This window comes from Natrix helvetica (assembly GCF_964273705.1).
Source record: "Natrix helvetica genome assembly, chromosome: 1".
Classification (NCBI taxonomy): domain Eukaryota; kingdom Metazoa; phylum Chordata; class Lepidosauria; order Squamata; family Natricidae; genus Natrix; species Natrix helvetica.
Genome location: NC_138548.1, coordinates 279,006,729 through 279,019,631, shown reverse-complemented (window position 1 = coordinate 279,019,631; position 12,903 = coordinate 279,006,729). Strand labels below are relative to the sequence as shown.

The 12,903-nt window shown below is 37.5% G+C and overlaps 1 protein-coding gene across 3 annotated transcripts; it reads left to right on the top strand.

Annotated features, from left to right (window-relative positions):
• Window positions 1-7: 7 nt before the first annotated feature.
• On the top strand, window positions 8-11,936 carry SKP1 (S-phase kinase associated protein 1). 3 transcript variants are annotated; one of them, XM_081939915.1, is made up of 6 exons: window positions 8-164; window positions 1,938-2,034; window positions 5,573-5,646; window positions 8,379-8,522; window positions 9,363-9,503; window positions 11,521-11,936. In XM_081939915.1, the coding sequence occupies exons 2-6, from the start codon at window positions 1,938-1,940 to the stop codon at window positions 11,554-11,556; spliced, it is 492 nt and encodes a 163-aa protein (XP_081796041.1). In that variant the 5' UTR covers window positions 8-164; the 3' UTR covers window positions 11,557-11,936. The 3 variants fall into 3 exon arrangements, with proteins under 3 accessions (XP_081796041.1, XP_081796042.1, XP_081796043.1); XM_081939916.1 differs by having other exon boundaries at window positions 91-241; XM_081939917.1 differs by lacking the exon at window positions 8-164 and adding an exon at window positions 190-212.
• Window positions 11,937-12,903: the final 967 nt, after the last annotated feature.

The following is a 12,903-nucleotide window of genomic DNA, read 5'->3' as shown; positions in this document are numbered from 1 at the left end:
GCCTTCTGCTCGTGTCCGCCCCGCCCCCAACTCTATAAAATGCAGCGGCCACTAGGCGCTTCAGTGCACCCTTAATTTGAGTTGGGTGGTGTGTCTTGCGGGGAGAGGCTAAAAGGCGCCACCGTTGCCGCCGCTTACCGTTGCCGCTGTTGTTCTGCCTCACGGTGAGTGAGGCCGAGGCCTTGTTGAGGTTCGGGCCTCCTCAGCGGACGGTGAGGGGCGAGAACAAAGTTAGGAGGAGGTTTGTGAGGGCCGCGGAGGGGGAGGACAGGGATGGCGGCTTGAGGACCTATCGCAGGTGGTTGCTAAGGGAGCGGCTTCTCTCCCCGGGAAAGGGGTGCGGAGACGCGCAGCCGAAGGGCCGCCTCCGCCATCTCTTCCAGCAGTCCGGCTCGTCCTGGAGAGGAGAAGGGAGGGAAGGTGACCGACTCCAGGAATCCGCACTCCTTTTACAGTTGTTCGCCTCCCGAGCCAGTGGGAACATTTTCCCATCCCGTTTCCTCCTCCTTCTATTGAAGGAAATAACGTTTTTTAAAAAATATATTAAAAAAAGAGTTGATGCTATGTGCTTTGTTTCTTGACGGCGTCTTTAATTTGCAAACGGTGCATACTTCAGAGGAGAGAGAGAGAGAGAGAGAGAGAGATTGTTTTGCTGGAGCGAGCAAGAAATATAGTGAGTGAAATGAAGGGTATAGGACTGACGTAGCAGCCGGGCACTTTACCTTCACTTGTTTTATGCAGAGGCTTTTTATGTACCCTAAATGCTTAGTCACGATTGCCGTTTAACCCGAAGCTGCTTATAAAAAGCTTTTCCTTTAAACAATCTGGTGAGGTTTAAGCGCATTTGGGGGAAAAAAGTAACAATGATAATGGACTGAATCCAAGCCTAGCTTTAGGATTTAATGATGTCCTAAATCATGGGATTTAAATGATGATTAAAGTATCCATTCAATTTAATGGATCTGTTTACCGAATAAACAGGGATTCATCGCTACACAGTTAAAATGTTTATAACTAAGATTTGATTCTTTAACATTACAAGAATATTACATTTATTAAAAATGCTTATCGATTTTAATGGGAACTTGATGAAAAATACCACAAAACACTTAATTATTGTGCTCTGAGCTCTCCAAAGTAGTATGCATCATTTATGAATACTAAGAAATTTATTATCCGCTTTTGTTTTAAGAGGTCACAGTAGTTGAAATCAAGAATTTTGTTTAACCTCATCCAGTGGATTATGTACGATTTGGATACTACTTGAACAGTTCTGAGAATTTTTATATATTTAGTGATTTCTGGTTCTATACCTTGAAAAATAATTTGGGTTCCTCTTAAAAACACTCAATACTGGTTATGTACCTCCTTTCATGATACCTAATCAATTCCCAATACAGAGCAGTAGTTGTTTTCCAAGTAGTGTGAAGAACGATGGTGTACAGGTAGTTTGTTGAAAGTGTAATATTTTCAAAACAAGTCAGATTTAAAATTTTAAGTAATTTTAGTCATACATTTTTATTGGTCATGTGCAGTGGTTTAGATTGGAAAGTAAAGTTTTGAACACTAAAAGTTAAAAAAATTAAATAAGCTTCTTGAAATGCTTAATCAAAACATGTATTTTAGTCTTATGCACTAATATTCCATAATAAAGATTACTTTTAAGGAGGCTAAACTGTAAATATAGTCAGAGTGAGTTGTAATCTGATCAACCCCCTTTTTAGCCATTAATTTTAAGCAAACCATTATTTGGCAGGTGATATAGCTTTATTGACCACATTATGATGATGCAGGAATGGATAAAATTGAGCATTGTAAAACAAAAAAATTAAATTTCTTTGTTTACTGTCTTTTTTTAGATAGGAGATGCTAATAAAACTACATAACTGAAATATACATAAAAATACTGGTAAAATATTTTTTTTATTCATTTACAGATGCCTTCAATTAAACTACAAAGCTCTGATGGAGAAATATTTGAAGTTGATGTTGAAATTGCAAAACAGTCTGTAACAATCAAGACTATGCTGGAAGGTATGAACATCATAAAAGATAAATGCTTTCTGTATTTCTGTTTTTTCTCTCTCCACACACACGCACACACCCTAACCATTTTTAATTTGGTGCATTGGATTTTAATCTGAATCAGTTTTAGGGATCATGAGATATCTTCCTTTTCAAGGAAGGAAGACAAAAGAGGGCTTTTGCAGCCTAATGGATTTCATGAGACTAAGAGCTTCTTGGCAAAGATATGGGTAATGTCGTCTAATTTTTGTTTTGAAGGTGATAGTGAATTTTTACTATGCCTTGCAATTAGGTTACAGTTAAATCTTGTCAAGAAGATGAAGATAATATAAAAACAAAAGCTACAGGAGTCTCAGCAGATTTTACTTCGCTAGTTATTGGGATCGGTGCTCATCTCCATTTCAAGGCCATTGAGACAATGCTGTCTGAAAACATTTCCGTGGTTATGTGTCCAGCATGACATTGCTGAGCAGTGTTGCCTTCCCATTGAAGTGGTACTTATTTATATGCTTCCCAACTGCTAGGTTGTCAGGAGCTGGGGTGAAGATGGGAGCTCACCCCGTCACATGGCGCTTAGATCTTGAACCTGGCTGCCAGCTTTTCTAGCAGACAAGCCCAGCACCTTAGCTGCTGAGCCACCACACCGCACTAAGGGTAATACAGATAGATTGTGAAGTTTTGGAAGCGGTTAAGCCTTGCAGGATGACAGCTTAATTCTGCTTGTCAGCATATTAAAAAATTGATGAGGGAATTTAGCCAGATAACTTATTTTTTAAATCAATTGTTCAGAGACTTTGGAAAAAGAGTCTAGAAATCTTTAAAAGATTTCTTCCCAGAATTTTATCTTGACTATGCTGTGATTTTTTAAAATATGGATTTGACATTTTTATAATTGAACGCAAGCTACTTTTGCAGTTAATTTGAATGTAGGAGGAGCAAGCAGTATTTTGAAGAAATGTATTACTTTAGCCCTTTTCTCTGTCCATAAATGATTATTTGTGACGTATACAAATTCTGTATTCTAAACACTTTCTAAATTATCTGTCCATTTCAGTATAGGTAGTTTTTGAGCTATGATGGCAGTGTAACCAATTTGGTCATAAAACAACATCACATGACTATCAGTGATGACAATTCCAGCAGTATCCAGTAGCCATTGTTAAATAAGGATTGTGTAGGTTGTTGAGGACCTCACGTAATCATAAATTTACTATTTCCTGCTGGCTTTCCCCATTGTCTTTGCTTGTAGAAAGCCAGCATGGAGCATCAGAAATCGTGAACATGTAACCAACTACATGCTATGGTTTAATTGTAAGCCAAGTGTTGAGAACCAAGATTGTAATCATGTGGGTATGGGAGCCCTATGATGGCTGGAACTCCACGGATCTATCATGTCCCCCCCCCCCTCCTTACACAGCATTATCATAACTTTGAATGGTATTGAACCATTCAATACCATTCAAACCAGTCATAACCTGAGGGCTAGTTGTAATCATCCAGGTGATTGCTTGTCCCAGTAATAATTAGAGAGGGGAAAATGTGAAAACTTTTAAAATTTAATTTTGGGAAAAAATTATTTTAACTATTTTGTGGAAAATAGTTATGGAGTGAAAGGCATTGGTCTGTGTTTGGAAATTCATTGAATAAAGAAATAAAACAACAACAATAATATATTCAGAAAGTGATGTTTTGTGGGTTAAAAGTATGCATTCTCAGTCTCTTTATGTCACTCCCAATTAATATTTGCTTTATCTGTTTGATAAAGTGGATGATAACATTTAGAATATGTAAACTTCCTATGTTTTCTTCAAAAATTCTAGAAATTTTACATCTGTTTGGTTAGTTACAAGGAAACAGTTACCTCAAATACTTGTACAGAGACCATGACAGAACATTGGAGGGTTTTACACACACACACACACACAAACACACACACACCATTATATAAAACATTTGTAGCATCTTGATATATCTGTCCTTTTGTGTTATACTTGAATTTATGCCACTTGTTCTGGCCATGTTTCTTCACTGCTATTTCAGGGTATTAGACAGCTGCTTTAAACCAGATAAATCCATCAATTAAAATGGATTAAAACGTACTTGCAGCTCTATTTAGTGTAAACCTAGAAATATTTGTTTTAATCTCATTTTTTTCAGAATATAATGACATGTATATTGTTACGTGCTTTGAAAACCATAATATCTTAGCAAGACTGAAATATAATATTCCTTTTATAGTTCTCATTTAGCTCTATTCAGATTTTTATATTTTAGCACAATGGTACACGTAAACTTCAACTAATTTTAAATAAAATGATGCATTTATGTTATACGATGGTAAAAGTTTATGAGAAAATCATGCTTTATTTCTTATCTGCAACTTTTTTTAATATGGGTTATGTTTTGAATTATTTAACAGTTCTCACTTAACAGTGGTAATTGAGACTGGAATTTCTGTTGCTAAATGATGCAGTAGTAAAATATGTCACATGACCACAGGAATGACAATCCTGGCAGCCACTATTGCCATTGTTAAGTGAGGATTGTGGGCTCTTAAGTTAGGATCATATTAACCATGATTTGTGAACTGCCTACTAGCCTCCAACAAAGTCAGCGAGGAAGCCAGCAGAAAGTTGCAAGTCCTGAGCAGGGAATGCTATGGGTGCGGTGGTGGTGGTTTGTGGCGCCATGTGAGTGTAGGCAGCAAAAAGGACTGCAGCGCCGCACAGGTGGGTGGATGTGCACAATGGAGTGTAGGTGGGATACTGTGGATTTGTAGCTTCATAGCAGGTCTCGAATGGGAAAAGTAGTGGGTATTTAAAGTAGTTAGACTGGGCCCTCTCTAACAAAATAAAATTCAGTGATGAAAAAAGTAAGGTTTTACACCTAGGACAAGAAAACCCCTGTCTTAAAATGCACAGGGACAGAAAGGATGGTACATGGCTCAATAGCAGTAACTGTGAGAGGGATCCAGGAGTCGTAAGGGACAACTATTTAAATATGAGTCAGCGTTATGTTGCAGTCTGCCCGAGATCCTTCTAGATCTTGAGCCTATGTTTGGGGTGTTGGCTATTGCCAACAAATACAAATACAAAGCAAGAGAAACAGATCTGTTTACAATCTTATGCCGTGCATATTTCCTTAGAACATCTTTAAGTTCTTTACTTCTATGGATATTTTATATTTTATGGTCCATGATGATGTAGGAGCAATAGGAGAAACTAAGGGGTCCTTGGTGCTCTCTGAGCTTGCTTGTTTTCTTGCAAGCGTTTCATTACCCTAACTAGATAACATCATCAGTGGTAATCTTGATGATGTTACCTAGTTAAGAGTAATGAAATTTGCAAGAAAAAAAGCAAGCTCAGAGAGCACCATGGACCCCTCATTTCAATCCTGGGCGACAAATATTCTACTTTATTAATAGTAGAAACTGTTCATTCATATTTCTTTACAGAGAATAATAGAATGTTTTTTGGAAATTGCTAGATTAGCTTAATTGTATTAATAAAATGGCTGCTAATATATTTTTCATTGTTTTCCTTTCTAGACTTGGGAATGGATGATGAAGGAGATGATGATCCTGTTCCTCTTCCAAATGTTAATGCTGCTATACTAAAAAAGGTAATAATTCTATTTTAATGAATACAGAATTTTCAAACAATCTGGTTGCACAATATAAATATGTTCTAAGCTAATTTTTATATTGAGAAGTAGTATGCTTGGGGAAGGCAGTTCTGTTTAAAAATTATTGGATGGATTATAATTTTAGGTGTATGGGTATATTCTTGTTTTTGCTGCAGAGCCCTATTCATTTGGGACACCTATACTGCAGAGTAAAGTGCTGATGTTAATTATAGAAGTCTCCCTGGCTTGACACCTGGGTACCTTGAAAACCAATCAGATTCCGCCTGCCCTATTATAACATGGAAGAGGTGCTCCTTGTCTCACATTTCTAGGATGTTAGGAGACCTGAAGCTAGAAAGTGTTGCTTCACAGCAGTGTCAATATAATGGCATGCGCTTCCCATTGAAATCAGACTGGCCTTCTCTCTAGTATCTTAAAAAGCTATTGTATTAAAAATGGAGCTTTTTCAGAGACAGCTTCTGTAACTTCATCTGCACCTCTTGTTTTCTGCTCGTTGATTTTGTAATCTGGATTGTAGATTGTTTTAATTCTGTTGTTTTTATTGTGATATTTTAAAACATGATTTGTGAGATTGTGGGATCAAATTAAATAGATTTTATTGTGCATGATGCCATGATTAACTGAAGATCTTGAACTTCTGTACAATAGTAAATGCTAATGCTATGAGGCCATCTTTGGTTGAGGTGTTCCCCCCCCCCCCACTATGCAGTTTATTATTGACATTCATCCAATAGTTGTTTCCATAGAACAATAGGCTATAGCGGAGATGGGGAACCTATGGCATGCATGGCTGAAGTGGCATGCGGAGCCATGTCGCCTGGCACGCGCAACATTGCCCATTCTTCCTCCGGGTTTCTGGCCTGCATGTGTGCCAGACGATCAGCTGGCTTTTGTGCGTACATCATTGCTGGAAACTGGAAGACCCATTTTCCGACACAAGCATGCACGCTGGCCAGCTGATAGTTGCACGTGCATGCACACCAGTAACCGAAAGACTAGCTGGCCAGCACACAAAGTCCCCTGGGCAGCTCCTCTTCCAGGTTGTGTCCCAGATGAGCACACACGCTCCTTTTTTGGCACTTGGTGCTGAAAATGTTCACTATCACTGGACTACAGTATTTAATATTGGTTAAGTTCTAACTATTGGCTTACTATTGTACATTTAATAGGGACGCGGTGACTCAGTGGCTAAGATGCTGATCTTGTCCATCAGAAAGGTTGGCAGTTTCGCTGTCCAAATCCCTAGTTCCATGTAACGGAGTGACCAGCTCCTGCCAACCTTTGAAAGCATGTAAAAATGCAAATAGAAAAATAGAACCACCTTTGGTGGGAAGGTAACAGTGTTCCGCGCGCTTTTGATGTTTAGTCATGCTGGCCACATGACCACGGAGACGTCTTCGGACAGTGCTGGCTCTTCGGCTTTGAAACTGAGATGAGCACCGCCTCCTAGAATCAGGAATGAGTAGCACATCTGCGAGGGGGACCTTTACCTTTAGTTTATTGTACGTTTTATGATAACCTTGTAGTATATTACTGAATATTTTCTGTGAGCTACTTATATTTTGAAAGATTGATTTCAAATGCCCTTACATTACTTCGATCAATCTAAACAATTCCTCTGCAAAAATTAGGCTTGTTCATCTTTTTGGAGCTGACTCCTTTAAATGGATTAGTTTTTATAGTTGGAGTGCTTTTGTATCCCTCGTTGCTTTTTGGAAGGACAGTTCTCTGGTCAAAAATGCTGCTGTCTAGCTTTTCCATTGTAACATCTATACCATTTCTGGAAAATGCAAGTCTGTTTGTATTGCTACCGAGAGTGATTAAAACATTTCTTATATAGATTGCTGCAATGCGCTTCACATAAGGCTGACCTCAAATCTTTGGAAGTTGCAGTTAGTGTAAATTCTGGCATGCATTTTGTTGTCCATTTTGTGCCGTTTTTGTTTCCATTTTGTGACATTTCTTCAATTCACTTGCATTGATACAATTTTTATTCTGATTATATTATTTCTGTTTGGTTTACTTTTAGGCAGATTGTTTATTTTTAACTTTGTACTTTTTAAATGTTTAAAATTAGGCTTACTTTTTAAAGAGTAGTTTGTATTCAGTGGCTTCTATACTGGAAGATAGTTCAAATAGTTGTAGAAAAACAACATATTTCATTATATAGTTAATAGTGCAATATCCTGGCAAAATTGTTAAAAGGGTTTATCTTTAACCTAGTCTTTCTATATTTTTAGACATAACAAAACAGAAATTTGCATTATTTTTACATTATTGAAAATACTTTTCCGCAGTTGAAAGTATTTTTCTAGGAAGTAGTGAAACCAAACTATTTTAACTAGGAACATTTCTGTTGATCATTTTTACTGTTTTATTTCATTTTTCTGAATATTTTTCTGTAAATCCTTTGTATTAGTGTAGTTAGTCCTGGAATTCAGAATAATAAAGTATATAAGAAATATGTGAAATCTGATTCATATTTTCTACTTTTCTATCTCCGAAAGATTGGTACTTAAGCATTGTGAGCATGCTTAGTTTGAAAATGGTACAGCCTTTTGTTTAAACTCATAAATCATGTTCCCAGTATTGTGCTAAGCAATGTTTATACAAAAGCTTTGTGGATGCTAGTAGAACTCTAGTTTAGTGCAGTAGAAAACAAAACAAATTTTATAGAGCTTTTCCATAACGCATTTCAATTTCCAAAGGTGATTCAGTGGTGTACCCATCATAAAGATGATCCACCTCCTCCTGAGGATGATGAGAACAAAGAGAAACGAACAGATGATATCCCTGTGTGGGATCAAGAATTTCTCAAAGTAGACCAAGGAACTCTCTTTGAACTCATCCTGGTAAGTTGGCCTAGTATATCCTGCTTCACTGATATTTACAGACTAATGAAATATTGGAGTATAATAGAGTTTGTATTTTAATGTCATAAATACTTTGCAGTTGGGTTAAGCAAAATGCCCTAAAATCTAAAATATCATCTGTCAAAGGTAAGCATCATGATTGTAAAGATGCAGAGATAGTTAACACATGCAACTCAGTAAGTGAACATAATTTAAAACAACCGCCCTCCAAACCTTTTTGGCAGCAGGGACCAGTTCCATGGAGAGTTTTTCTGCGGACCGGAGAGGGTGTGGTTTTGTGTGGTGCCTGCATCCTGCGGATGGGGCTTCACTTGTTTGCACGGCCCAGTTTCTGGCATGCTGTGGCCCAGTGCCAGTCCATGGACTGGGGGCGGTTGGGGACTTAAAGCATGTATAATTAACTGTGCCTACAGCATTCAAGGCTGAAATTCTGCTTAGTTTGTCTCAGAAGTTTAAACAAGAGAAAGTACATATGTTTATTGGTTTGTAGTTCTTGCTGCTTTTTGAAAGCTCAGCAAAACTAGTTGAACAATTGAAAACCTGATATATTGTGTCTTATATATGTATTCCAAAGTACAAAATTCATAACAGCACTGAAATTTTAACTGGAAGTCCTTAACAAAGTTTGTAAATGGGAGAGAGGCTTGTTATTGCCATTAGCAATAATATTTCTAGATGAACAAGAAAATAATTACACCAGACTTCATTTCATTTATTATTAGTTGCTATTTATGTTTACTGCTAGAAATATAATGTGCACTATTATATAATGGAGCACTGATTTGCAGAGTCTTTAAAAATCTGTTGCTTTCTATAAAGGCTGCAAACTACTTAGACATCAAAGGCTTACTGGATGTGACATGCAAAACTGTTGCAAATATGATTAAAGGAAAAACACCAGAAGAAATCCGCAAGACTTTCAATATTAAAAATGACTTCACTGAGGAGGAGGAAGCCCAGGTATGTCAAGCCCTTTTACTTAAAACAAAATCTATCTACTATTTAATCCTACCAACTATTTTAGCTTCTGTAGGCTAAAATAATTGCTTTCTGTTGATTAATGTGTACATAGTTTGTTGTGAAGCTGGTGTTGCAGAAAGACTCTAAATTTATTTTTTTATAGTTTTTAGTTGGCAATTCAGCCTTCATATAATTAAAATCAAATGATGGATAAAATAAATCTGTGCTCTAATTTGTCCCCTTTACTGTCTTTGCATTCATTCATGTATGGGAAAAGAAGTCTCAGACAAGCTAGCTTACTGTATGTTTGTATTAATACGCTATTGTTATTTCATTGGGGAGCTTAGAACTACAATATATACAAAAACAGCTTTTTTACATATGCAAATCAAATTGTTATTCTAGACATCCCTTTCAAGACAAGATATTCTATACAGAATAATTCACCTAGTCTGTCTGATACCAAGACAATGAGGGAAAAATAAGCAAAATTTCTGCAAGGAGCATTGCCAATACAGGAGTTCCTACAGATTTTACTCCAATAGTTGCTGTTATTTATAGGGACGGTGCGAGAGAGCGAGAGCATTTTATGGAAAAAATGTTAGAAAGGAAAAAAATCAGATAAAGGAGATGCCTTGCAAAATATTTTATTATTTTATTTATTTATTGTTGATTAAAGATGAGTTAGAGTAGGTTGCCTGACACAATCTAGATGTTTAGATTACAGTACCATATGCATGGCCTCTGAGCGGCACTGTTGAGAAAAACACTTAGCAGTTACCTAGCCTAAGTTTATAGTTTTAGTCTTACTATTATTAGATTCCAATTGGAAGGACTTGCATCCAATTCTCTACTACAGAATCACTGTGTGATTGTTTATAATTCTTTTTAATACTATCACTATAATTGATGGACTGCAAAGAAAATTTTTAGACACAAATGCTACCATTTATCTATTTGATTTCAGTGGATCATTTAGCACAGCGATGGCGAACCTTTTTTGGCTCGCATGCCATAAGTGGGGGGAGCGCAGGGGGGTCGTGTGCAGGCGTGCCGCACCCATAATGCAATGCGCGACCCCCCAGTGCGCATGCGCACACTACAGGCGCAACCCCCCATTTTTGCATGCTTTTTTCGCCCTCCCCAGGCTCCAGAGGCTTTATAGGAGCATGGGGAGGGCGAAAACAGCCTCCTCCCCCCTGGAAGCCCTCCGGAGGCTTCAGGGACCTTCAGGAGGCTTCCCTGAAGCCTCCGAAGCAGTCAAAACAACCCTCCGAGCAAACCGGAAGTGACTTCCAGTTTGCTCGGAAGTCAACTGGAAGTGACTTCCAGTTTGCCCGCCTTCAGGAGGCTTCCATGAAGCCTCCAGGGCAGTCAAAACGACCCTCCGAGCAAACAGGAAATCCGTTCCCAAACTTCCGGTTTGCCCGTAGGGCTGGTTTTTTGCACTCTGGAGGCTTCAGGGAAGGTTCTTTTCGCCTTCCCCCTGGCTCCTATAAAGCCTCTGGACCCTGGGGAGGGCGAAAAAAGGCTTTAAAAAAGGGTGAACTCAGTTGCAGGGCAGCGCCTCGTGTGCCCTGACAAATGGCTCCGCGTGCCTCCTGTGGCACGCTTGCCATAGGTTCACCATCACTGATTTAGCATGTTGAAAATAATTGCTACAGTCTTGCAACCAGTAATCAAGCTAATAAAACCCATTTCTTCACCCCAGATTTTTACCCACCTTTGATTTTCTGGGGCAGAATGAGTTCTCCATGTTAAAAATGTGCATGCAGTTAGTTCTAAAATAGTCATAACTAAGTTTCCATAAATATGGATATATTCATTTTATATGATGGTACACTTTAATTTTAAATACTACTTGATATCTGGAAGACATCTGAATTGGGAAAATAATTTGAATCACAGGGATGCTATTGATTCATAGGTAAATATTTAGAATAGATATATAAATATCTAGAAAACGTATTTGATATTGCTTTTCAGGTATAATTGTAACGTTTGTCTTTATTTTTAGGTACGCAAAGAAAACCAGTGGTGTGAAGAGAAGTGAAGCTTTGTGCCTGATACTTAACAACACTGTAAGGATTGTTCCAAATATCAGTTGCACTGCTCTGTTTATAATTGTTAATATTAGACAAATGCAGCAGCAAATGAAGTTGTACTAGTCTGGTGGTGTTCTCTTTGCATGTGTAATGTTTGAATATAGATTTAAATTCTATGGTTTAATCAGTGTAATCTGATTTCCTTATTTTTCCTCTTCTCTAAATAAAACTAAACTCCATGCAAGTTCTGTATGGCAATTAGCACTGTAAACTAGACCTTCTGTGCTTCTGAATGTTTCATTGTCACATTAAAATCCTCAGCATGTCAGAATTCAGACGTCTCTGACCTTGTAAATAAAATTACTTGCAAAAGTTTTCTGAAACTGAATCAGTGAAGTCTACTTTTATTCATGGAGTAAGAGCCACAAAATATTTTGAAAACAAGTTGGAATAATTGCTTTGGGGTTCTTTCATTCTACATCTTTTGTAGTAGTGACGTTATTGTTAAAACTAAAGCAAAGTAGCTCTGCTTGATACCTACTATTCTAATCTAATAGAGGTGTAACCCTGGTGGCACCCGGGCAGTTAGAGCTCTCTTCCGGCTAAATACTTGTAGTTTCTGTAAAGAAGCATAGTATTTGGTATGTACGTATTTTTAAAACCAATAAAAATTTCAGTATTGATCAAAAATAGATCTCTAAAAACAATTTCTTGGACTGTTAATATTTTATTTTAGTATTTCCTTATGGCTATCAGAAACATGGCATCAGATTGCAGTGATTTGCCACTGCATATGCTGACTGGTGATATTGATGTATTATTTAAGTTTATAACACTTGCCAATAAGTTAGTAATTTTTTCATTCTTTGTGTTTCTGTTCAGGGATTAGAGGAGAGAGATGTAATAAGCAATTGTAAATAAGCACTTCCCATGTCTGTATGAACACTAGGTAGAATAAAAGTTAAACATTTAAAGGTCAGTGATGATCATAAGCATTTAATGTACAATAAAGAATTTTAACATTTAACTATGCTTAACAAAGTGCATATCCTGGCAATTTCACAAATTTGGTCATTATCAAAAGTAATAAAGACATTTTTCAATAAAATGGTTGCCAAATAGATTAATTACCGGTGATATTTTAATATTATAAAAATAAATGGGTTCTCCTAGGCGCTGCTTGGAGTGTCCAAGCATGGGATAACTTCAGCTTGCTGCCCAAGGACTGAGTTCAAAGTTTGTGTAGCCATGCCTCCTGCTCCCTTAGAGGCCCAGTTTAAAAAAAACCAGTTGCCCTAAAAGTAAGCAGTTGCGGGGGGGGGGGGGGGTCCAGTTCTTGGACAGCAAGTTCGACT